Below are 24,738 nucleotides of genomic sequence, written 5' to 3' on the forward strand. Positions count from 1 at the left end.
ACTCTGGAATTCACTAGGGGGTGTGCACGGACCCACCGATCCTCTTCGCGCCCAATCCGCAAATTGCAGATCGGGCCCGCTCCGCCCCGCCTCGATCTGCCTAGGGGCCGCTCCGCTCCGCTGCAGAGCTCCGGCTCCGAATCGGAGCTCTGCAGTGGCGGGGAGTGGCGCCAGGTAAGGCCCCCCTCCCCCTTACCTGTGTCCGTCGCGGCCCATCCCAGCTTCACTAGAGCCCGCGGCTCAACCAGGAACTGTAGGCCTTCCTGGTTGAGCCGCGGGCTCTAGTGAAGCTGGGATGGGCCGTGACGGACGCAGGTAAGACCCCCCTCCCCCTTACCTGGCTCTGCCACCATTGCTGCATGGGCGGCGGTGGCAGCAGGGCCAGGTAACCCCCCTCCCTCCTCTCCCTTACCTCCATTTGTCCGCGGTCCTGCGGCTGCTTCAACGGAGCCTGACTCGGGCTCCGTTGAAGCAGCCGTGGGACCGCGGACAGATGCAGGTAAGACCCCCCCTCCCCCTTACCTGGCTCTGCTGCTATCGCCGCACAGTGACAGCAGCAGGGCCAAGTAAACCCCCCTTACCTTTTTTGCGGAGCTCCAGATCAAGGCAAGGGATCCACCTTCACCTCGATCCGCTCCGCAACGCTCCGCGGCTCCCCCGATCCTCTTCGCCTCCGCCTTAAGCGGAGGCGAAGCCCCCCGATCCGTTCCTGCTTCTCCAGTCCGAGGAGAAGCGGAGTACATCCCTAGAATTCACTACTGTGGCGCTCAACCCCAGAGCGATGGTCCTTCTTCTAAAAATAAAGTAAGTCTCCCGTCCTTTTCGGTCCGTCTCGCTCAGCACCGTCTATTCGAGCAGCAGCTCTAAGGGGTCTCAGGGAGGGGAAAGGCTCTTCCTGGATCCTTTTTAATGTCGGAGATTGAATCTAGGGGACTGTCTAAACGTCTTCTAAGCCCCGCAGCGGCTGCCAATCAATGCTGCATTAGTTATAGGACGCAGACACAGATTCGCAGACGCTGTGGGGGTTTTCCGTGACGCTGCGTGGTTAAAAAGACGACTTTTTCGTTGGGAGCAAGGTCACTTTTCCACTGTCTGACCTTGCTCCTTGGTTGATTGGGGGGGGGGCAGTCCGGGCAAATGGCGACAGGTGATTGGTCCCCAGAAGCCAAAAAGAGGGCGGGGACAGAGGCTGCAGTACCTGGATGGTTGCCAGAAACCCCACACTCCCTCCATGGCATGGGGATTACCCAGTGCAACCCCAATCAAGGCAGCCCCCCGGGACCCTCCGCCTGCAAAACAGGGGCCCGACCACTGAGCCCCGGCGCCGTCAGAGACGCTGAGCGGGGTACGGCAGCGGAACAAAACGTTTCAGGGCAGCAAACCCGTGCGGGGCGCGGGACGCACCTTGAACTCCAGCTCCATGCCCGTGACGTGCTCCCCCACTTCTATCTGCGCCAACTTCTGGATGTAGGTGTACAGATTCCGAGCGGGAACCTCCGTGTTTCCACAGGCGACGGCTTCCAGCAAGGAGTCGTGGATGAAGCTGTACTGGTCCTCCGTCTGCACCATGTAGTTCCGCTGCGAGCGCATGAGCGTGACATGCCCGTAAATGTCCACCGTCTTCTCATGTTTGATCCTCTCCAGCATGGCGTCGATCACGATGAAGCAGCCCGTACGGCCCACTCCGGCGCTGCCGGAACGGAAATTGCGAGATAACCGTTTGTTAATTTGTCTGTTTAATTAATTACTGCAGGGCCGGGGGCGGGGGGGGCGGGGGAAGAGAGACCCTTTTGGCCCAAGGGCCGGCAAAGTTCTTGGGCTGGGGGGGGGGGCTTTCCAGTGTGGGTGAGGTCAAAGGTAAAAGGGGCTGGGAGCAAAATGTGTGAGGCCAGAAATAAAAATAGAACATAAGAAGAGTCCAACCTAATTTGTCTCCGTAGCCTAAGAACCTCAGAAGAGCCCTGCTGGATCAGACCAAGGGTCATAGAATCACAGAATAGCAGAGTTGGAAGGGGCCTACAAGGCCATCGAGTCCAACCCCCTGCTCAGTGCAGGAATCCACCCTAAAGCATCCCTGACAGATGGTTGTCCGGCTGCCTCTCGAAGGCCTCTAGTGTGGGAGAGCCCACAACCTCACCAGGCAACTGATTCCATTGTTGTACTGCTCTAACAGTCAGGAAGTTTTTCCTGATGTCCAGCCGGAATCTGGCTTCCTTTAACTTGAGCCCGTTATTCCGTGTTCTGCACTCTGGGAGGATCGAGAAGAGATCCTGGCCCTCCTCTGTGTGACAACCTTTTAAGTCTTTGAAGAGTGCTCTCATGTCTCCCCTCCATCTTCTCTTCTCCAGGCTAAACCTGCCCAGTTCTTTCAGTCTCTCTTCATAGGGCTTTGTTTCCAGACCCCTGATGATGGTCCATCTAGTCCAGCACTCTGTTCACACAGTGGCTGACCAGCTGTCAACCAGGGACCCACAAAGCAGGACATGGTGCAACAGCACCCTCCCACCCATGTTCCCCAGCAACTGGGGCACACAGGCTTACTACCTCGAATACTGGAGGTAGCACACAACCATCAGGGCTAGTAGCCCTTGATCGCCTTCTCCTCTTCCAGGAATTCATCCAACCCCCTTTTAAAGCCATCCAAATGGGTGGCCATCGTCACATCTCGTGGTCGTGAATCCCAGAGTTCAACTCTGCCCTGTGTGAAGCAGGCCTTCCTGAAAGCGGTGGCTGGCCTGGGTCACCCAGTGAGCTTTGAAGCTAAACAGGGATTTGAACCCGCCTCTCCCGAAGCTTAAGACACTTAACCCAGAAATGGCTGGTGGCTCTGAGGTCAGTGGGGCCGTGAATCTGCTCTGGGTTTCAGTCAGGACTCTAAAGGTGCTGAACCAGTGTGACATCATTGTCGGGGTAGCTTGAAGTTGACATGCAGAGAGCAACATTTACGTACTCTGTGCTGTCAAAAATGTCACTTGAAGGTGTGTGTGTGTGTGTATATGTGCATGTGGGGAAGGGGGGCCAGAGGACAAGAGAACACCCCCTCCCAACCCCTCCACCCCAGAAGATGCCGGGCATTGTGGGTTTGCCTGTATACAGTTTGCAAAAGGAGGCTTCGTGATGTGTTCTAGCCACAGGTCTGGCTCATGCGCCTCCGTTTGCAACAGCCTCATCAGACACACAGATCAAGGTGTGTGTGTGTGCGTGTGTGTGTGTGTGTGTGTTACGCCCTTTACAAAGTGGCTCCTTGGAAGAAAAAAAAAAAAGGGGGGTAGTGCTTTCCCCCACTCACCCCCCAAAGTCACATTGCTCCTTTGGTTTGGTTGCGGAGAGGCGTGATAAAAGGCGTGCAGAAGAATCGGTGCCACGTCGTTGTGCAAACGCGCACTGAGCAATGCCCAAGTGTGTGTGTGTGCGAGTGTGTGTGTGTGTAGGCGGAGGGGGCGGCATCTAACGAATCACCCAAATTTCCCTCTCTGCGCTCCACTTTGGCGGTGAGACATTTGAAAGGGTTTCCATCCCTCCCGGCTCAAACAACGTGAGGTCCCTCCCATTCCTTTCTGTTCTAAATCCCCCCTTTGATCTCGGTTAATTAGGCTTTGTAACACCTGAAGCCTTCACAAGGCGTGCGCGTGTGTTGTGTGCGGAGGGCAGGGAGCGCTGCGTGCGCGCACCGGGGAAAGCAGAGAGATCGGAGGGGGCCCCCAGACATCTAGTCGGCCAGAAGCCCTCTTCGTTTCGTTTTCTAAAAGAGGGCGGCGATAATTGCCGTCCGGGGGGGCCGCGTTTTCCCTCCCGTCGAAGGCAGGGTTTTGCTCCCCGCCCCCTTTCTGCAGGAAACCTGTAAAAAAAAAAATACCTGCAAAATGCAAACTTCACCATGGCTGAAGCTTCTTTTTAAGTGCTGAGTGACCCTGCGGCCCCTGCTGTCTGCCTCTCGGGGAACGAGGGGGAGATTTATCTGAGCCGAGAGCCGGCGAAAGCTCCCAGCTGGATTGTAAATGGAATTATAGAACGCTGCCCTGCACTGCAACCGGGGGGGGGGGGGGGAGAGGAGGGGCTCTGGCTTCTCCTACCCTCGCCGTGTCTCGTTCTTTCTTTTCCAGCAAGCTGCCCTTCGCGCCCATTCATAGGCCCTGACTTCACGAGCCTCACATAACCCACCCGACCCATTTCAAGCAGGTATCTAAGTCCCCTTTTAGTCTTCTTTGAAATCAATGGGATTTACTCTTGAGGAAGGGGACCAGCAGATCCGTAGTTTAGGGACTTGGAGATGCACAGCTTCGCATGCTCAAAGGGAAGGAAAAGTGACCCTTCACACTGGTAGACTATCAGGAAAAGCATTTAAAGGGGGGGAATGAAAAGAAATCCCTAAAAAAATCAAGGGATGAACCGATCTGATTCAAACATGGCCCTCCTTAAGAGCTATCGCTATGCCAATTTTGATCTCTTTATCTGTCGAAAGTACGCAGGTGTAAACATTTTTTAAAAATTTGCATTAAAGAAGTTTCTTCTAATCAAGAGATGAACCGATCTGATTCAAACTTGGAGTGGCTACCAGGCATGGTGAGTGCGGATAAATCACTGGTGTGATGTTGCTTGTAGTGCTGGGGATGAGGTCTGTGGATTTAATGTTTTAACCTCTAGATCCTTTCGCATCGTGCAACTGCATTTCCCCTTAATGAGTCATTACAAGTGCGGCCCTGCAACAAATGGTTGCAGCGTGGTGCGTGCTTCCTGTTCGGGGTTCCAAGCACTCCATTCTGATGCCACCCGGGTTTCCCTCCTAACCCCCTACAAAACAGCTAATTAGCACCCTATGGCTACTGAACACACATCATTCTCAGTGGTCTGTTGTGGGGGTCCTCCATCACTTAAGCGTCCCCCCCCAGGCTTAAAGATTGGTTGTCCTTCTGCAAACCTCAGGGTTTTCCCCAAAGCCCCCCAGGACCTCCCCTCTTGCGAGTGGGTGACTCCTTTTGGCTCCTTTTGGGCCAAATCGGTTACCGGCACTCACCGCGTGGACATCAGAAATAGAGGGATGGATTACAAACCAGCTCAGCTTATTAACATGGACAGAGCTCATATTCACTGGCGAAGTTCAGGTCCAGGTGGCATTTGCTCTAAGAAGACGAATATCCTGGATTATGCATAAGCAGCCCAGAACCTTGTTGGACCGTAAAGGCTTTGCAAATTCATGATGGCACAAGCCTTAAGGCCTTAAGGTGCTACAGAACTCTGCTGTTCTCGCTGCAAAAACGGAGCAACCCAAGGAAGGCTGAATTAAGGCAGGCGATATACTTCGACCCACTTTTTAGGCATTCAAAAACTCCCCTTCCCCGAAGGGTAGTGCTTGCTCTGCAGCCCTCCCCCGTCCAAAGTCTGTTTCACGTCTCTTGTGGCCCAATTATGTAGCCTGCTGAGTACAGTGAGGCTGAAAGATCTTTTAACGACACGGAGGCTCGCAACGGTGTGACATTCTCTGCATCACTGCTCCATCACACCAACGTCTCATCACACTCTCGCCATGCCTCGTTTGTGGTTTCGCAACGCGGTACTCGCATGACGTCACCCCTGTCCTGCGCTCACCTCGCCTCTTCCTCTCCCTTTTCCGTCTTATTCCGGAGTGGGGGAAATCTGGTTTCATTTCCTCCATGCAGGATTAATGCGCGCCCCCCACCCCAGATGTGTTGCTGTCCTTGCCTTTTTTCTTTGGTTGGGGGTATGTGCTTTGAGCGCATGCTTGCTGGTGAAAGAGGAGGGCGGGATGGTTCTCCTCCTCCAGTGCACCGTGTCGAACGAACTGAGCCAGTTGAACGGGCTTTTGCCTCCTTGTCTGCAGAAACGGCGCCCAGCCGATTAAACGTTGAATTGGTAAAACACTAGACAGCAAAGCCAGAGCGAGGCGGGCCGACAAGAACCAATGAAGGGGTGGGGTGGGGACGTTAACGGGAGAGCAAACAAGTGGGGGGAAAAGAGTCCCCTGGTATAGCGACAATCATGAAAGGGAACAGTGCTTGCTGCGCTAAAGAAACAGAGGTCAAAATTGCGGGGGCATACCAGGAGAAAAAAAGTAGGCGTGATAGAGCTCTCACTCTCAGATTGGCCATGTGATGTTTCCTGGGTGGGGGAGGGGGGCATCCGGTTCTTTCCGGATGTGTTGTACCCCGCCTCGATCCAGAGGGAGAGGCGGGTAACAAATTATTATTATTATTATTATTATTATTATTATTATTATTATTATTGGTATTATTTCTCTGCTCTCGAGAGAGCAGAAAACCAAGCAATTATCTGGAGTTGGGGAAAGAGAACCTGTTTCTTGATCCTTGAATGGGAGATCTACAACCAATCTACATGGTACAGTATCAGAGGCAGTACACTGGGGGAAACGAATGAGAAGATGCTACTGCACTCATGCCCTACCTGAGTGTTTCCCATAGAAACATCTGGCTGATCCAGCCAAAGGCTCTTCTGACGTTCTTATTGGCATTACATCGTTCAGTAAGATATTTAAAAATCGCCTTCGAAAGCAGTTCCTTCCTCCTGCCCCTGAATTTTCTTCCATGCCCTCAACTCAAGTAACCCCCCGGCTGCTGGCATTTGGGCCTGAACGGGACTGCGATGGGGGTACCTGCAGTGTACGACAATGGGCCCCGCGTCGGGCGGGTTGCAAGTTTTCACTCTCCTGAGGAAGGCCAGGAATGGAGTCGGGTATTCGGGGACACCATGATCCGGCCAGGCTGTGAATTGGAACTGACGGACCTCGCGTTTCTCGCTGGAACCGTTCTGCAGAGAGAGAGAAAGAGAGAGAGAGAATATCACAGAATGAGTTCGCGGGACCAAAAATGCAAGAAATCTGTGATCCGCCAGCAGAAGGTTCAAGAAGTACCTGTGTAGTTAAACTGCTCCATGTGAGTGAGCCAAGCTGCGTGTGACACCTGGAAGGAACTCCTAGTGATTTTAATGGGGCTTCCTTCCAGGTAAGGGAATGCTTTAAGATTGCAGTACAGATCTGCCTTTCCCGACATGAACCTACCCGAACACTACGTTCAACATCCAAGGTCCTCCTCTGGGTGCCTACGCTGAGGGTAGCTTGGAGGTTGTCAACAAGAGAGGGGGACCTTCTCTGTGGTGGCCCCTCAACTGTGGAACAATCTCCCTGACAAGGCTCACTTGGCATCGACATTGTCATCTTTCCGGCGCCAGGTCAAGACTTTTCTCTTCTCCCAGGCATTTAGCAATATGTAACGAGCCCGGGGCTGTCTTTCGGCTCATCGTTTTTAAAGTTGTTAGAGTGGTTTTAAATGTATGTGCATAATGCATGTTTTTGTGGGTTTTAATTTCTGTGATTGTTTTTAAGTGTTTTATCTTATGTGAACCGCCCAGAGAGCTTCGGCTATGGGGCGGTACACACATGTAATAAATAAATAAATAAATAATGTAAAAAGAAAAGAGACTTAGGCATCTAAAGGTCTGATCGTATAATATTCTCGGACAGATAAGATAGGTGGGTGGGTGGAGGGAAAGGGAAACTGAGACAAAACGGCAACGCAATTGTTTCTTGTAATAAAACGTACAATTAGGGGGAGATACGAGGGCATGTTTTCCAAGTCCCTAAAAGGTTTAAGAGGGACGTGACCTGTTCTCCAGCATCCAAGGTTGTGGGACACGAAATAATGGGCTTAAGTTACAGGAAGGCAGATGTGGATGGAACAGGAAAAACTTCCTAAGGGTTAGAGCTGTCGGGAAACGGGATCCATTGGCGAAGGAAGCGGTGGGGCTCTCTGTCCCTGGAGGTATTCAAGCAGAGATGGGGCAGCCATCCGTCGGGGATGCTCAAAACTGGATTCCTGCACTGGGCAGGGGTGGGGGGTTGGACTCAATGGTCTAAACGCCCCCTTCCGAGTCTATGATTCTGTGTTCAGCTGGGGAACGTACCCAAAATATACTGAAAATGAGACCTCCAGGAGCAGGGCCTTCTCTGCTGTGGCACCTGGGCTGTGGAATGAGCTCCCTAGAAAGCTTCACCTGACATCTACGTTATGTTATTTTCGATGCCAGGTGAAGACCTTTTTATTCTCCCAGTATTTTAACAGTTTTCCATCTTAGTCTTTTAACTTAGCTGTTTTAACCCTGTATTTTAAACCTGCATCTTAAATCTCTGCATAGCTGCCCGGTTTTATTTCTGCTTGTATTTTTATACCGTAGTTGAAGTTTCACATTTTAAACTGCATTTCATGGTCTTAATTTCTGCAGTCCCCCAAGAGAGCTTCAGCCACTGGGTGGTACAGAAATGCAACAAATGAATAAATAAATTAACAAGTAAATAAACCAGATTTCCGCATCCTCTTCTCCACTGTGCAGCCATCCGGAGGAGAGTAGGGACGAATAAAATACATAACAACTAACAAACTCCCCCTCACCCATCCTGAGAACGTGGCAAAGTTTAGGGTCTGGGTTTGGCCCACTGGCCGCCAGTGGCCAACCACCACTTGTGATCCCTTCGCTTACCTTGTGGAGGGAGAAGGTGCGGACGCAAAACGTGGCCAGCTCAATCGTGTCCAGCAAAGTGACTTGGATCATTCCATAGGTCTCCGTCCCCCGGCCTGGCCAGTACTGGTCACACTTTATCTGGAAGGCCAACGCGTTATTCATCGCTACAGGACTGGATTCAAGCAACGGGGGCACGACTTTCAAGCGGGCCCCCCCCCTCCTCCCCGAAAAAAGCGACATAATCGTGAAGTCGGAGTGCTGCAAGCCTGCATCTTTTTCCCCTTGTGGGATTATCCCAAGGCCTCTATGCTAAAAGGCATTAAAATTCTGCGCTCTGAAATGCTGGATTCTGCAATTGGAATTTAACCTCGCAAACCGAGCGTTGAGCCATCGGCACGCAGGAAAAACCCTTTCCAATCCCCTCTGTCTTCTCTGAGATTTCAGTGAGCAACGGCTCTTGTATTTTTGAGCAAGTATTCTCAGCCTTGCAGACTACAAATGCCTTTGAAAAGAAGGGAGAGAGAACTGAGGTTCTTTGAGGAGGAGCTAAATCCTGCAACCCAGGTCTGGATTCTGAGTTTTTAACTCAGCTGTGGCAACACACAACGCCTGGGACACCTCCGGGTTTTAGGGGGGCAATGAGTCTACTTTCTCCCCTCCCAATGAGTCTACTTTCTCACCCCCATTGTCATCACCTGCTCTCCCTCCTCCTCCTCCTCTTCCTCATCATGGCTACCACTTAATTGCTCGGCAAACAGAGAACTGCACAACACTGGCTTAGCTACTCTAGCTGCCACCTGTTTTAAAGAAACTGCAGCAAATGAACCCTCTAAATCTGCGTTGACGTTAAATCTGAATAAATCTGCATAAGGCAAAAAATATTTCCTACCATGGTGCGGGGAGGGAAGTATATTTTGGGACACGTTTTGCACGTGGGTGCGTTAGCAGCACAGCTGTTTAGAAAAGGCCTTTGCCTCCCCCAAGCTGTTGTGCTGTAGATGGTTGGGACTGGAACACCCATCAGCCCCAGTCCTCCTGACAAATGTCTAGGGATGACGGGACCTGTAGCCCAGCTTGGGAGAGGCCACTCCTAAGATGGGGCATTTTAAAAATACATGTATGTATTTAAATAAAAAGAAGCGTTCACGCTCAAGACTTTAGGAGGCCCTTTTTAGTCAATCAAACGCTTTTTTTAAAAAAAGAAATTCACGGCATGACTGCCTGCCTCCTTCCCCGTGTTCCTCCTCACCCGGGATTTCTCCTCCAGCTTGGTCATCATCACCACCGTGGCCGAGCGCTGCTCCCACACCATCCGCCAGAAGTCCCCGAAGGTCTCCGGCAGCGGCCCCTGCGTGGCGATGTAGGCGTTCTGCTTCCGGTAGCCGTCGATGTAGTTGGCGTTGATGTAGTCACTTCCCACGATCCCTGCGTCGCAAGCAGACAGAAGGAGAGCCGCGTTCAGGTCCATTCGAATTGGCAAGAAATGCATTTATCCCGAACCTTGGAGGATGGTGGTATAATTGCTTTTCCTCCCCTGGATTAGAAGCGGAGGCGCTTTTCACCTTTGCAACGGTTAGGCGTTAATAGGAAGCCGCGTTATGCAATATCAGAAGATTTGTTGTTCTACTCGGTGTTGGCTACTCTGACGGACAGGATTTCAGGCCCAGAAGGGTTTTACCAGCTCCTGCTACCTTGGAGCTGTCGGGACTCGAACCCACAACCTTCTGCCTGCACAGCAGGGCTCTGCCACTGAGCTACGGTCCTTTAAAGCTAAAGCAAGATTCCAGTCTCCATTGTTCTGAATAAAGGCTAATTTAAATAGCAGCATAGGAAGCTCTTTTATACCACGTCGGACGACCGTCGGTTCTAGTCTAGTACTGACAGCCCATCTCCGAGATATTTTCCCATCATGTTACCTGATCCTTTTCTACCTGCAGACGACAGGGATAGAACCTGGGGCATTCTGTCAGCAACGCAGGGGGTCTGCCGCTGGGCTACGCCCATTCCCCTAAAAGTAAAGTCCTCGTGATTCGGCATTAAGGGCTGGTTTAAATAGGGAGTTTCCTCATTTATTTATTTAGAATAGTTATATACCGCTCCCCATTGAAAAATTTCGGAGCGGTGTACAAGGTAAAATGAAAATAAAAACAGAATAAAACAGTTAAAACAAAATTTAAAAAGAAGCAGAAATCAGAAATCCAAGGCTGCATGTTAAAGAAAGGCTTCTTGGAATAAAGATGTTTTCAGGAGGCGCCGAAAGGAGTACAAGGTTGGAGCCTGCCTGACCTCCAGAGGCAGGGAGTTCCACAGGAGGGGGGCCACCACGCTGAAGGCTCTTCCCCTGGTGGATTCCAATCGGAGGATGGATCTAGGTGGAACCACTACTTTACACTAAGTGGGAATGGTTCTGCAGAGTTTCAGCCTGGGATCTTTCTTTCTCACTGGGAATTGAACCGGGGAAGTTTTGTGCGCTACCACTGAGGTACCAGCCATCTATAAAGATTCCAGTCCTCATGGGACCTCCTCCTCTAGCGCTGAGCTTATGGCCCTCGGCACAAGGTCTCCCTTCTCAAAAAGCCCCAGAGCAGTAGATACATCCAACGTAGTGGCTTGAATTGCAGTATAGCCACAGGCCCTCTCATGGTACTCCACTCTGGGGGTGGGGGGGAGCAAACATTTTGCAGAACTCCCAAATTCTCCCCTCTCCCCAACTTTTCTTTTTTTGGATTGAAAGCACCCAGTATGGAATCAGTGACCTAGGGAGGTGGTGGGCTCTCCCACACTTGAGGCCTTCAAGAGGCAGCTGGACAACCATCTGTCAGGGATGCTTTAGGGTGGATTCCTGATTGAGCAGGGGGGTGGACTGGATGGCCTTATAGGCCCCTTCCAACTCTGCTATTCTATGATTCTAAGTCGAGCCAGATTTATATCCTTCCCTGTCCTGGATCTGCCTTGGGCAGAGCCTTTTCCACAGTGGCCCCACGCCCCTAGCATGAATCGCCATCAGGGGTTCCACCACGCCCCATCATTGCAGGCTCTTAAGAAAGCCCTGAAAACGTACTATTTTGTCCTGAGACGTTTGCTGCTGTTGCTGTTGCTATTCTTGTTTATTGCTGTTTTTGCTATATTTTCCTTGCCTTTTAAGGCCGTATTGGTTTTTATTATGTGTTTTATTATTGTCGCCACCTTGGGAGGGCTTCGAAGGCAGCCAAGAAATATTTTAAACAAATGAATACATTCCTTACATTCGTCTCTCTAGCTCAGTATATTTTTCTGTGCTGCCAGGCGGTGGCTTCCCAGGATCTCAGGCAAAGAAGCGTCTCTCCCCCAGCTATACCTGGTGACCCCACGGCTTGAACGTGCGACCACTGAGTTTGGCAGAAGCATGAGTGAATCCTTTCTGTAGAGCAGTCTCCCCCAACCTGATGTTTGACTACAACTCCCAGCATCCCCAGACTTGTAGCCCACCACACCTGAAAGGGGACAAGTGGTAGAGGAACAGGAGTCCTCGTGGAATCAGGGTTTTGTTTTTAATCCCCATACACACACAAAATTGGAGAATGAACCACCCCTTTCCTATCAGTACTGAACTGATCCAAATTTAGGACTAAATTTAGATTACTCCTAGCCCCAAGTGATTAAATCCTACTGATTTCAATGGGTCTACTCGAATTTCAATGGGTCTACTCGACAAAGGGTGCAATCCTATGCATGCTTAGACAGGAAAAAGTCCTACAACTCTCAGCATTCCCCAGCCATCGTAGGACTTTTTTTTTCTGTTTATAAACATGCGTAGGATTGTGCTTTAAATCTGGGTCCAACCACCACACAATTTCTCTTCTGGCTGTTCGTCATTCCTGAATGTCCATACTCACTCGCCCTGGCCTGTTTAAGCACTGATGACGATCCCCTTCCGTTCGCAAAAAGGTGTTGGTTGCTAGGCATGCAGATAGGTCTGAGCTGAAGGCAGAGATTGGCCTAAGAGATTGGTTGCTCGTGTCACAAAGGCACACATCTCCCTCCAGCAGGAGAAAGCCGTCCTGTTCAAATTGTGGGCAGGGCTCTCCCTAAAATGTGTGTGTGGGATCCTCAAGCGCATTTGTTTCCCTTCCCCGTGGACTTTTAGGCCGTACCTCTCCTGCCGGTTCAGCGAGGATCGAGAGATTCACAGGGGCACGAGCAGAGCAGGTGCAGAGAAGCGGCTAAGAGCTATAAATTACGAAGCCCTTGCTTTGAACCTTGACTCTGGCAAACGACCCCCTCTCTCAGCCGCCCTTTGAATCATGGGAAAATAACACTGACCTACCTTACAAGGCTGGTCTGCATTGAGCAGGGGGTTGGACTGGATGGCCTTGTAGGCCCCTTCCAACTCTGCTATTCTATGATTCTATGATTATCAACAAGGTATGATTTGTTTTTCTTTTAGCCAGTGATGCGGCTTGTGTGTTGGACCATTTTCACACATATTCTCCTGGCCATGAAATCCCCCCCCTTTTTTTTTGCAAGTTGGTGAGTAGAGGAACCCTTCCGATGACGGCTCTAAATTGGAATTTCACGGTGCAACCCCGCCGAAGAGGAAAAAGGGGGCCACAAATTTTCCAGCCCTCCCTGAAATTCAGCCAAACGCCAGTGAGCTTTCATTCCTCACCATCTCTCTCTCTCTCTCTCTCTCCCCACCCCAGGTAAATTAAATTGCCTCTTACCCCCCTGAGGGCCTGGAAGCAATTGCGAGGGGGTTAACCCTGCACGGCCTTTGGCGGGAATGGGATGGGAGGTGGTGGAGAAGTGGATTAAACATTCCTTTCGTCCCGTGGTCTTTTTCTGCTTCGCCCTTGGAAAGCTCAAAATGAAATGTCTGCTGCATTGAGTTAAACCTGGCTGTGGCAAAGGACCTCAAACCAAGCTGCCAGCAATTCTTGTAAGCTGAGCCGGCTTCCCCACGGACGATCTACCCGCCGCCCCACGCCCCCACCTCGGCACATGGATAATTTCTTTGAACTGTATACCTATAAATTTGACCCCTGCAGCAGAAGGAGAATTCCGCCGCAGTGTCACCCTCTTACATATTAAATCTCTCTTTCCTTCCAGCGAGGATTCCTGGCTTGAGAAACACACCGACCCAGCGCGGCGGCTCTGGCCTGACATACTTTTAAATTAAAGAATTGCTTCGGAGAGGGACCGGGGTGGGGGACGAAGGACACACAGAAACTGTGCCGCATAATTAGAGGAAGTCACGGTCGACAATTTCAAAGCCTGCGTCCCCCCCGACGGGAATTTGCAGCCAGGTTTTCTTTCACCCACCCTCCCCTGATCTCAACATCTATAGCCAAGGCAGAGAGGTTTCAACAATAGGGAAATTACAGCTAACGAGAGCTTCAAATTAAGAATCCGAGGCAGACGAACCCCACGATCAAGTGTTTCCAGCGGCTCCACCTGACCAACCCCAAAATGGTACGTAGCTACCTTGATCCACCGTGGGGTGGATCCAAAAGCCGCAGTAGGGACGTCTGCATTTCAATCGCGCCTTTGAAACAAAATCAACCAACGAAGAGGTTTTAGGTTTTCGGAAACAGAAAGCAGGCCAGGATGGCTTCTTTGCTCTTGACATCCAGAAAGGGGGCTCTGGGACAGGGGATGAAGCGGATCAAAACGACCTCTTTCAATCCGTGGGGCAGGTCTAAATCCGAGGGGTGGGAAACATAGGATGTTAAACGATTTGGGCCGTTTTTATTTATTTATTGCATTTCTATATCGCCCAATAGCCGGAGCTCTCTGGGCGGTTCACAAACATTAGGAGAAACGTCCTAACAGGATGAGGGTTGTTTTTTTTTGACGGTGGATCAGGCTGGTTCAAGAGCAGCAGTGCAGTCAGGTAATTTTAGACGCCGGGGGTAATGGTTTTACCAGGACCTGCTCCGATTCTTTAAATGCTCACAAGATCCAGCACAGAGAAGGCTTCCAAAGGCCCTTCTAACTCCTTGATTCTAGTGAGGTAAATACAATCCCATCAGCTCATCCTCTGTTCCAACTGTTTATTAGCAGCGGCGTGTGGAATGACAACACCGCGTCCATCTTTTTCTGCCCTCTGTTTCGTTTAACATCCAGCCAGATGAAGAGATCCGAAAAATCGCCCCACCGCTCCGCGACGTTCTCGGTGGCGTCGAAGGAAGGCCTGACCCGAGCGTGGCTTTAGCGATCCAGAGCCACAAAAGCTGCCGGAAGTAGGGGCTCTAACAGATCCAAGCTGCAGTCTCCTGTCCTGCCGCCTCCCTCACTAGCCAGCCTGAAGGGCTACCTCGCCCCATGCCCCAGACTCTTGTGAACAAACCCCCATCCGGCGTGTGAACCCCAGAAGTTTTATCGGGATGCTAATCAATGTCACCAAACTTCCCGTGTCTGGCTGTTATTTTAATACTGTATTAGTTTTATATATTTTGAGCCTCGTGTGACGCAGAGCGGTAAAGCAGCAGTTTCTGCAGCTGAAACTCTCCCCACGGCCTGAGTTCAATCCCAGCGGAAGCTGGTTTCAGGCAGCTGGCTCGGGTTGACTCAGCCTTCCATCCTCCCGAGGTCGGTAAAATGAGAACCCAGCTAACTGGGGGAAAGGTAATCACGGCAGGGGAAGGCAACGGCGAACCACCCTGCTATAAGGCCTGCCAAGAAAACGTCAGCGAAAGCTGCCGTCCCTCCAAGAGTCAGCAATTACTCAGTGCTTGCACGAGAGGTTCCTTTCCTTTCCTTTATATGTTTTAATCAGTTTTATGTATTTTATAATGTTTTTGTATTTGATGTTGTTCCCTGCCTCGATCCAGAGGGAGAGGCGGGTAAGAAATAAAATAATAATTAAATTATTATTATTATTATTATTATTATTATTATTATTATTATTATTATTGAAAGGACATCTGCTGGGCCACTGTGGGAAGAGAACAGTGCACTAGACAGGCCTTGGGCAAGTCCCCGGTTCGATTCCTGGCATCTCCAGGGAGGGCTGGAAAAATGCCTTACCTGAAACCCTGCACAGCCATTACTGCCAGTCAGTGCTAACAATACTGGGCTACATGGCCTGACACTGTTGCTGTGATTCAGCGTGGCTCTTCTGAGGTTCTTATCCTGATCTGCCCACCCTGGAATTAGGCAGTAGCAGGCTAGATGTAGCAATTTATTGATTGATTGCATTTTTTGCCACGCAGTCGCTGAAGCTCTCTGGACGGATCACAAGGCTTCGACTTAACGGGCCTGTTCAGACCCATTGAAAATAATGGGACTTAAATTAGTCTTCACACAGTGCAGAGTTAAACTATGGAACTCACTACCACAAGATGCAGTGATGGCCGCCAATCTGGATGGCTTGAAAAGGGGGGTTGGATCAATTCCTGGAAGAGGAGAAGGCAATCCATGGCTACTAGCCCTGATGGTTGTGTGCGATCTCCAGTATTCGAGGCAATAAGCTTATGTATACTAGCTTTTGGGGAACATGGGTGGGAGAGTGCTGTTGTATCCATGTCCTGCTTGTAGGTTGCCCATGGGCAGTTGGTTGACCACTGTGTGAACAGGATGCTGGACTAGATGGAGCCTTGGTCTGATCCAGCAGGGCTCTTCTGATGTTCTTATGTACCTCCTCCTCCTCCTCCTGACCATTGCTCCCTCTTGCATGAATGACAGGCAGAGAACCATAGAATAGAAACATAGAATCGTAGAGTTGGAAGGGGCCTCTGAGGCCATCGAGTCCAACCCCCTGCTCAGTGCAGGAATCCATCCTAAAACATCCTTGACAGATGCTTGTGCAGCTGCCTCTAGTGTGGGAGAGCCCACAACCTCCCTAGGTCACTGGTTCCATTGTCGTACCGCTCTAACAGTCAGGAAGTTTTTCCTGATCGCCAGCCGGAATCTGCCTTCCTGTAACTTGAGCCCATTATATCGTGTCCTGCACCCTGGGATGATCGCAGGATCATCTGTGGCGACTCCTGCTTCTCCTCCTCACCACCATGTATTCTGGGCTGGAGTGAGAGGCGGGTGAACAAGCAGGCCACGTGATCCCACATGGGGAAGAGAAGGAGCAACTCCAGGGGGAACTTCTGAGTGGACGCCCCCGCTGATGTGTGGGCCCTTGGCAAACGCCCCAGCATATCTACCCTTGATGCCTGCCCTGCCCTCCATCAACCCAACTACTCACAGGTGTCGCTGACATACCTTCGATAGGCAGCAGGATGACCCGGGAGTGGTCGTAGGCAATCACGTTGGCATAGCGGTTCTTCGGTTTGTTGACCTCAAGGTTGGAGTGTTCCCAAGTGAACTGCTGACCTGGATCAATGGACTGGAAGGGGAGAAAAAAACAAAAATCAAGCATTCCTGTGTATCTGTGTATCTGTTGGATGGATTAATTACCCCCATTTATATCCTGCCTTCCATGAAGTTCTCAACGCGGGGACCACGCAATATCCAATTGTCACGAAAACGCAACAAGAAAACACAACCCTAAAACGACCCAACGGTAAATAAATTCCGATCTGCAATGATAAACACACCCTCTTCTGTGTGTTACGGACCGTAGCTGGCTGGGTCTCACTTCAGCGGAAGCTGGTAACACATCCCCAGAGGGTGGATGCTGTTTTAGAAGTGTTCCTTCTGAAGATTACAAAGAGAGGAGAGGGGTGTAAGGGGCACGACGGTCCCTAAAGCAACCTGGTCCCAAGTTATTTAGGGTTTTAAATGATCGATCTACCACCTATCTTTATATAGAGATGAAGTGAAATGCATCTGCTGTCTGCATTCTGTCCCAAAGTCACATTTGAGCGAAAAGGCCGCTTAGCCTCTCTTCTGTTCTTCCGAGAACCGTGGCCTTAAAACAATTAATTGGTGCAACCAATCACGTGAGTTCCTGGTTGCTCTCTATTCGGCCCTGGTTAGGCCTCATCTAGAGTATTGCATCCAGTTGTGGGCTCCACAATTCAAGAAGGACGCAGACAAGCTGGAGCGTGTCCAGAGGAGGGCAACCAGGATGATCAGGGGTCTAGAAACAAAGCCCTTTGAAGAGAGACTGGAAGAACTGGGCATGTTTAGCCTGGAGAAGAGAAGATGGAGGGGAGACATGATAGCACTCTTCAAAGACTTAAAAGGTTGTCACAGAGAGGAGGGCCAGGATCTCTTCTCGATCCTCCCAGAGTGCAGGACACGGAATAACGGGCTCTAGTTAAAGGAAGCCAGATTCCGGCTGGACATCAGGAAAAACTTCCTGACTGTTAGAGCAGTGCGACGGTGGAATCAGTTACCTAGGGAGGTTGTGGGCTCTCCCACACTAGAGGCCTTCAAGAAGCAGCTGGACAAGCATCTGTCGGGGATGCTTTAGGATGGATTCCTGAATTGAGCAGGGGATTGGACTCGATGGCCTTGTAGGCCCCTTCCAACTCTGCTATTCTATGATTCTATGAATCTGAGCTTTCGTTGCAAATTAAAAATGAACTTGAGCGTTGCCTACTCTTGTGAAACAGACTCTCTCTCTCTCTCTCTCTCTCACACACACACACACACACTGTCCTCATTCTTCAAGGCCCATCTTCATGCCCAGAGGACTAGAAACTTTTTATTTTTTTTCAAAAAGAAAGGCAACCCCAAACCCCACACTTCCATTGTGTGATCGTAAAATGCACAAAGCTACGGAGGAGGTGAGGGTAGCGCCCCGCTGCTCTCATGAGAAGTGAAACATCCCTCCCTGGCTCTCCCGCGCCCGGTGTTTCCTTGCGTAGCTCCCCTTGTCTCCACGGGCGCCTGATGAGCTGTGGAGTTGCTCCCGCTGAGGCGCTAAAACCCTCACGCCCTGGTGCTGTGATCCCTTCCTAACTAATGGATATTTGCACTAGTCCCTTTGCTAAATGTGCACCTCGCTCCTTTCATTAAGGGTGATGTTCTGTGTGTGTGTATGTGTGTGTGTGAGTGAGTGAGTGAGTGTGTGTTTTAAAAAATATTCCAGATCTGTAGCTTAGGAGGAGGCCTGCCCTGGAAGAAAGCCAAAAGCACTTTTGGATATTACATTATGCAAATTAGCCGCTGGGCTGGGGAGGGAGGGAGGGAAATTGGCGGCAAGAGTACATTAAGCTTCCTTCTTGCCTGCCTGCTTGCTTTGCCCAACAAATGCTAAGATGGGTTAGAAAGATCCCAGCAGAGCTGAGAATCGCTTCCCATCATCTTCCTGGTGATTAGCTATTCATACACTGTAAAAACCGCTCGGAGCCCTGCTGCCAAAAGACGTGGCTGGTTCTTGTGTTTTGAACCGTCGGAATTCAACCACCTGCGTCCTCCTCCATCTCCATGGTGATGTGCCGGTTTTCGTCATCCCTCCCTGTTGCGTTCCCCCACCTCGCCCTGAATATCGTGAGGTCCTGTATGAGTTCTTCCACCAGCTAAACTGACTTTTCCCTCCCTGCGCAGAAGCTGCCGCGATTGCTGACATTCCGTGAGTGACCCGTGTAAACATTCTGTGACATCACAGAAGAAGTGGGTGGGGCTTGAAGGCAATGAGTTATTTTAGCCGGTCACTGTCATAGAATCATAGAATCATAGAATAGCAGAGTTGGAAGGGGCCTACAAGGCCATCGAGTCCAACCCCCTGCTCAATGCAAGGATCCACCCTAAAGCATCCGTGACAGACGGCTGTCCAGCTGCCTCTTGAAGGCTTCTCGGGTGGGAGAGCCCACAACCTCCCTAGGCAACTGGTTCCATTGTCATACTGCTCTAACAGTCAGGAAGTTTTTCCTGATGTCCAGCCGGAATCGGGCTTCCTGTAACTTGAGCCCGTGATTCCGTGTCCTGCACTCTGGGAGGATCGAGAAGAGATCCTGGCCCTCCTCTGTGGGACAACCTTTTAAGTATTTGAAGAGTGCTCTCATGTCTCCCCTCAATCTTCTCTTCTCCGGGCTAAACATGCCCAGTTCTTTCAGTCTCTCTTCATAGGGCTTTGTTTCCAGACCCCTGATCATCCTGGTTGCCCTCCTCTGAACACGCTCCAGCTTGTCTGCGTCCTTCTTGAATTGTGGAGCCCAGAACTGGACGCAATACTCTAGATGAGGCCTAACCAGGGCCGAATAGAGAGGAACCAGGACCTCATATGATTTGGAAGCTATGCAACTGTGGTTGCATACACTTCTAGACTAACATCTCTTCCTGCATAAGATGTTTTGTCCAAGTAGAACGGGAAGTCCCAGAGAGAGCAGGCCTGAAAAGATCAAATGGGAGGAACATTTATTTATTTTATTAATTTTTGCATTTATATCCTGCCTTTTTTCCTCCAAGGAACCCAAGGCGGCGTACATAATCCTCCTCCTCTCCATTTTATCCTCACAACAACAACCCTGTGAGGTAGGTGGGGCTGAAAGTCTATGACTGGCCCAAAGATCAAATGCCTCCTCCTATATGTACCCTAAAATCATCGTTGGGGGTCCTTCTCTGTGAGCCCCTTCCAAAGGAAGTGAGGCAGGGGGATACCGGGAGCAGGGCCTTCTCTGCTTTGGCACCCTGGTTGTGGAATGAGCTCTCCAGAGAGGCTCGCTTGGCACCTACGTTGTACTCTTTCCAGTGCCTGGTGAAGACTCTTTTATTTTCCCAGTATTTAAATATTTTACCATCTTTTAACTTGCTGTTTTGGATCTGTATTTTAAATCTCTTCATTGCTGCCCGGTTTCATTTTGGTTGTACTTTATATTGGTTTTATAGTGTGGTTTAAATTTTATACCTAAGAAGGTTTTAAGATGCAGGTAGGTTGATAGTCTAATGTCTGCAGAACTCCTTGTAGTGAGAAGCCAGGACCCAACTTTACGAGAAACGAGGGATGTCCATGGGAAACATCAGCTACGTGTTTGATTCTCCCATTTCTTCTGTAACATCAAAAACTACTTATCCTAATCAGTGCTCAGTGTTCTCCAGTTCAGCTTTCACCTTTAAATTCCTCCTCAAGGGAAGAAGTTGAATAAGGGATCTTAGCCAATCAGGGATCATGTACTTGTCCGGACAAGTTGCTGTCACAGCAATATGTAACCAATCAGTTTTTTCTTTTCTTTTTTTTTTTTTTTTAAAAAAACCTGTTAAATTGTTTATGTAAAAATTAATAAGAATATTGACAAAAAATGTAAATTCACTGCAGAACTATCCACACGAAGCAACTTGCTCTTTTGAATCTGTATTTTAAATCTCTGCATTGCTGCTTGGTTTTATTCTGGTTGTTATGGTTTAAATTTTATACCAAAGTTGTGTTCGATGGTTTTAATTTTGTGAACTGCCCAGAGAGCTTCGGCTATTGGCTGGTACAGAAATGCAGTAAATAAATATTTCGGAGCTTAGAAACAGCTTAAATAAACAGAGGCCTCTCCGAATTAACTGCATCATAATACCAAATACAATCATGATAAAAGAGAACAGATAAAAATTGTAAGACAAGCTAAGATATTAAAATGCCTGGGCAGGTAACCATGTCTTAACTTGACCCCTTTAAATTCCTCCTCGAGGGAAGAAGTTGAACAAGGGATCTTAGCCCATCAGGGATCATGTACTTGTCCGGACAAGATGCTGTCACAGCAATATGTAGCCAATCAGAGTTCTCTTTTAAAAGCACACACTGTTAAATTGTTTATGTAAAAATCACTGAGAACGTTTACAAAAATTGTAAATTCACTACAGAGCTACCCACACAATGCAATTACACTACAAAACCTGACTGACAAATTTGAACATGTACATTCAACTCATAACAGAAAGGAATTCCTATACCTAGCAATGCCTTCCATTATATCTCGTTTTCATAAAATTAATGAAGCGGGCCCAAGAGGTTCTAATTGCGATGTGCCATCTTTTAGAAGGATATATTCTGCCAAGTCGGACACTTTGGCTGGGCTCCAAGACCTCACTATTCATTCTTTTAACGAGGGAGGAACAGATTCTTGCCAGTGCAATGACTATTTTAGCTAAACTTAATAAATTGTGCACAAGCAGGTGCTCAGCCAATTAGATTAAAGTACATGCTGACAACGCAAAGGACAAATAAAGACTGTAAAAGTGAAGGTTTCTTGTAATGGTCATATGCTAGCCAACCAGGGTTCTTCTAGTGGTGAAATCCTAGCCAACCAGGGATCACTCAAAGGATTGGAGGTTAATCAGCTAAAAGAGAGGGGCGTTTACACTATGATCAGAGCTGGCATTATCTTTCTCACATAACGATAGAGCTAAATTTTGGCACCTTACTTCATCTTCAAGGCATACTGGAGGTCCTGGTGTTGATACTGTTATCCCAGGGTCTGAATGGAAGAGTCATGTCTTCCTTTTATGATAAGGCAAGTCAGACCTTCACCATTGCCAATAGAGGATTTACTCCTCCTGCATTGTTACTTGTGAAGCGATAGCACTTTTGTTAAGGACGTTAAAAAGGGGGTCGAACCCCCCCGTGGTAAATGGAATTCCTCCCGATTCTTTAATCAGTCATGCCGATTGGTGGATGCTAGCTTTAGCCGCCTTATTTACAGTTATCGGTAAAACCAGAAATGCTCCTACCGATTGGTCAATAGCAATTGTGGCGCCTCTCTATTCGGCGCCACAATGGCTACTGGTTCCTCTCTATTCGGCCCTGGTTAGGCCTCATCTAGAGTATTGCGTCCAGTTCTGGGCTCCACAATTCAAGAAGGACGCAGACAAGCTGGAGCGTGTTCAGAGGAGGGCAACCAGGATGATCAGGGTCTGGAAACAAAGCCCTATGAAGAGAGACTGAAAGAACTGGGCATTTTTAGCCTGGAGAAGAGAAGATTGAGGGGAGACATGATAGCACTCTTCAAATACTTAAAAGGTTGTCACACAGAGGAGGGCCAGGATCTCTTCTCGATCCTCCCACAGTGCAGGACACAGAATAACGGGCTCAAGTTATAGGAAGCCAGATTCCAGCTGGACATCAGGAAAAACTTCTTGACTGTTAGAGCAGTGCGACAATGGATTCAGTTACCTAGGGAGGTTGTGGGCTCTCCCACACTAGAGGCCTTCAAGAGGCAGCTGGACAAGCATCTGTTGGGGATACTTTAGGGTGGATTCCTGCATTGAGCAGGGGGTTGGACTCGATGGCCTTGTAGGCCCCTTCCAACTCTGCTATTCTATGATTCTATGATTCTTCCCAAGACATTTTTAAGATGTGAGCCCAAGAACTATTGTCCTACAACTCTTTTGCATGCGGCCAGCAAATTACAGGTGAGGCACTTTCCAGATGAACTGGGAAGTTGGATGGCCTCAGAAAAACTTTTGTTGGTGCTGCAAGCGGGCTTCCGCTATGGTAGAACAATAGTTGACCACTGTTTCTTCCTGACTCTTCTGGGAAGGAAAGATATATCCCAGCACATCTGCTTTCGATTCCATAAATCGGACTTACCTGTGGCACAAACTGTCTGTTTATCAGAAGCCATTACTGTTAATAGGGGAGTGTGTCACAAGTGCCTTTTAGCATCACTTTTATTTAATTTGTATTTTCCTCTCTTTCTGGTATAGATATTCCCCCTCTCTGATTAAGAGGTAGGGATATTTCTATTCTATAATACGCTAATGATGCTATTCTTCTGTTGTGTACTCAGTTAGCTTTTGAGAGCTTTTAGTTCCTATTACACTAGGGAACGTTTGCAAGTTAACTATCCCAACAGTAAGATTCTAGTGTTTGGGAAGAAAAGGAAGAGACGCTTACGGAAAATGGATAATCAGTGGATAATCCTGGTCCGCTCACTAGCGGCTAGTGTAACTACAAATGCTATTTTTCGTTTCTCGGCTGGATCAGGTGGGAAGTTAGCGACGACTTTGCTTGAGCTATATAAACGAAATTACGGTCCCAGCTCCTGTACGAGATCTTTGTGTGGGTCCATTCAGATATGGAATTCCAGCAGCACAATTTCTGAGAGTGCCTAGATCCGTCCACCAAAGCAATGATCCGAAGGGGAATGGTCTGTTTTGTGGAAACTTTAGCCCAGAAGGTAGCTACTTATTTCTGGGTTAAGATAATTTTTCAACAGGCTTCTTCTCTTGTTGTACTGTCATTTGAAGACATGGGAGCAGGAGTGCGGGCCACCAAAATGCATGAAACTATTTCTGAACTGGGTTTTTCCCGTAGGCTACTTGATTGGAAGGAGCTATGACTGTGCCCAGCTGCAAGTCTCAAGTCCTCCGACCAATCCTGACTTCCTGATTATCACTGAACTAGCACCTAAGTGTTGTTTCAACATGCTGAATAAAGATTTTACAGCCCTTCTTGGGAATAGGCCCCCAAATCTCTCCTTTCTCTGTCCATATGGTTTCAGACAGCTCTAAACAAAATGCGGATGAAACACCCTGCAGTTAATGGACATTTAACTCTGTGCTGTGTGAAGAAGCCCTTCCCTTTATTTGTCCTGAATCTTTCACCCATCAGTTTCATGGGATAAGGACCCTGTTGGGTTCTAGTATTTTGAGAGAGGGAGAAAAATGTCTCCCTCTCTACATTTTCCATGCCATGCGTGATTTTGTACACCTCTACCATGTCTCCCCTCAACCTCCTTATCAGAAAAGGAGAATTTCACAATAATATAGCAACAAATAGCTCCACCAATGCGCCCCCCAATGGTCTGTAGCCCCCATCCCCCATGACCTCCCCCAACAGACCGTAGCCTTCCGGCTCCTTGTACCTCGTATTCCTGAGATAGTTTGAGATTGTCGTTGGCTTTGAGGTGGTCCGTGTGGTCCGCCAGTTCCGAAATGGGGATCGGTGGGTGGTTGAGCATGCCTGGGGTGGGGGGGTGAAGAAAGGGGGAAAACGCGGGGAGGGAAAAGTTCTCCTTCAGTTAAAGTCATCAGTACGTAGCAAACAACACATATTGTACGATTCAAATTGAAACGAAAACAGAACTGCAATGAAAGGAGGGTTAGAAAGGGTGGGAGATAGCGGAAGGAGAAACTGAGGGCTCGAAATTTTGTCCTTGGAACTCAAAAGGGAAAATGGAAGAGCTCCACCCCGTGATGGCCCCACTGTTGACATTAATCGGAAAATGTGTGTTCTATCTGGGGGGGCGGGTGGGGAGAAAGGAAAACGTAAAAGCCAAACTAACGAAGGAAAAAATAAAAGAGAGAGAGAGAGATTTTGAGAACGGGGAGGTGGGTAGCAATTTCAAACGCTGAAGTTATGAGGTGGGGTCTGAGAGGCGGGGGAGACAGGAAAAAGCAAGCAAACTCCGAAAGTAAAACGTGGCGGCAGTGTGTCACCGT

General features: G+C 49.2%; 1 protein-coding gene across 1 annotated transcript in view; it reads right to left on the reverse strand.

The window, feature by feature from the left end:
- PTPRS (protein tyrosine phosphatase receptor type S) overlaps window positions 1-24,738 on the reverse strand; it is a 219,968-nt gene that overhangs the window by 12,355 nt on the left and 182,875 nt on the right. The window contains exons 24-29 of the mRNA XM_063147033.1: window positions 24,162-24,259; window positions 16,684-16,807; window positions 9,740-9,915; window positions 8,509-8,628; window positions 6,629-6,783; window positions 1,405-1,690 (exon numbers count right to left, since the gene is read on the reverse strand). Of these exons, the coding sequence (XP_063003103.1) occupies window positions 1,405-1,690; window positions 6,629-6,783; window positions 8,509-8,628; window positions 9,740-9,915; window positions 16,684-16,807; window positions 24,162-24,259 (959 nt within the window). The remainder of the gene's footprint in view (window positions 1-1,404; window positions 1,691-6,628; window positions 6,784-8,508; window positions 8,629-9,739; window positions 9,916-16,683; window positions 16,808-24,161; window positions 24,260-24,738) is intronic.

The sequence above is a fragment of the Elgaria multicarinata genome, chromosome 23, assembly GCF_023053635.1.
Source record: "Elgaria multicarinata webbii isolate HBS135686 ecotype San Diego chromosome 23, rElgMul1.1.pri, whole genome shotgun sequence".
Taxonomy (NCBI): domain Eukaryota; kingdom Metazoa; phylum Chordata; class Lepidosauria; order Squamata; family Anguidae; genus Elgaria; species Elgaria multicarinata.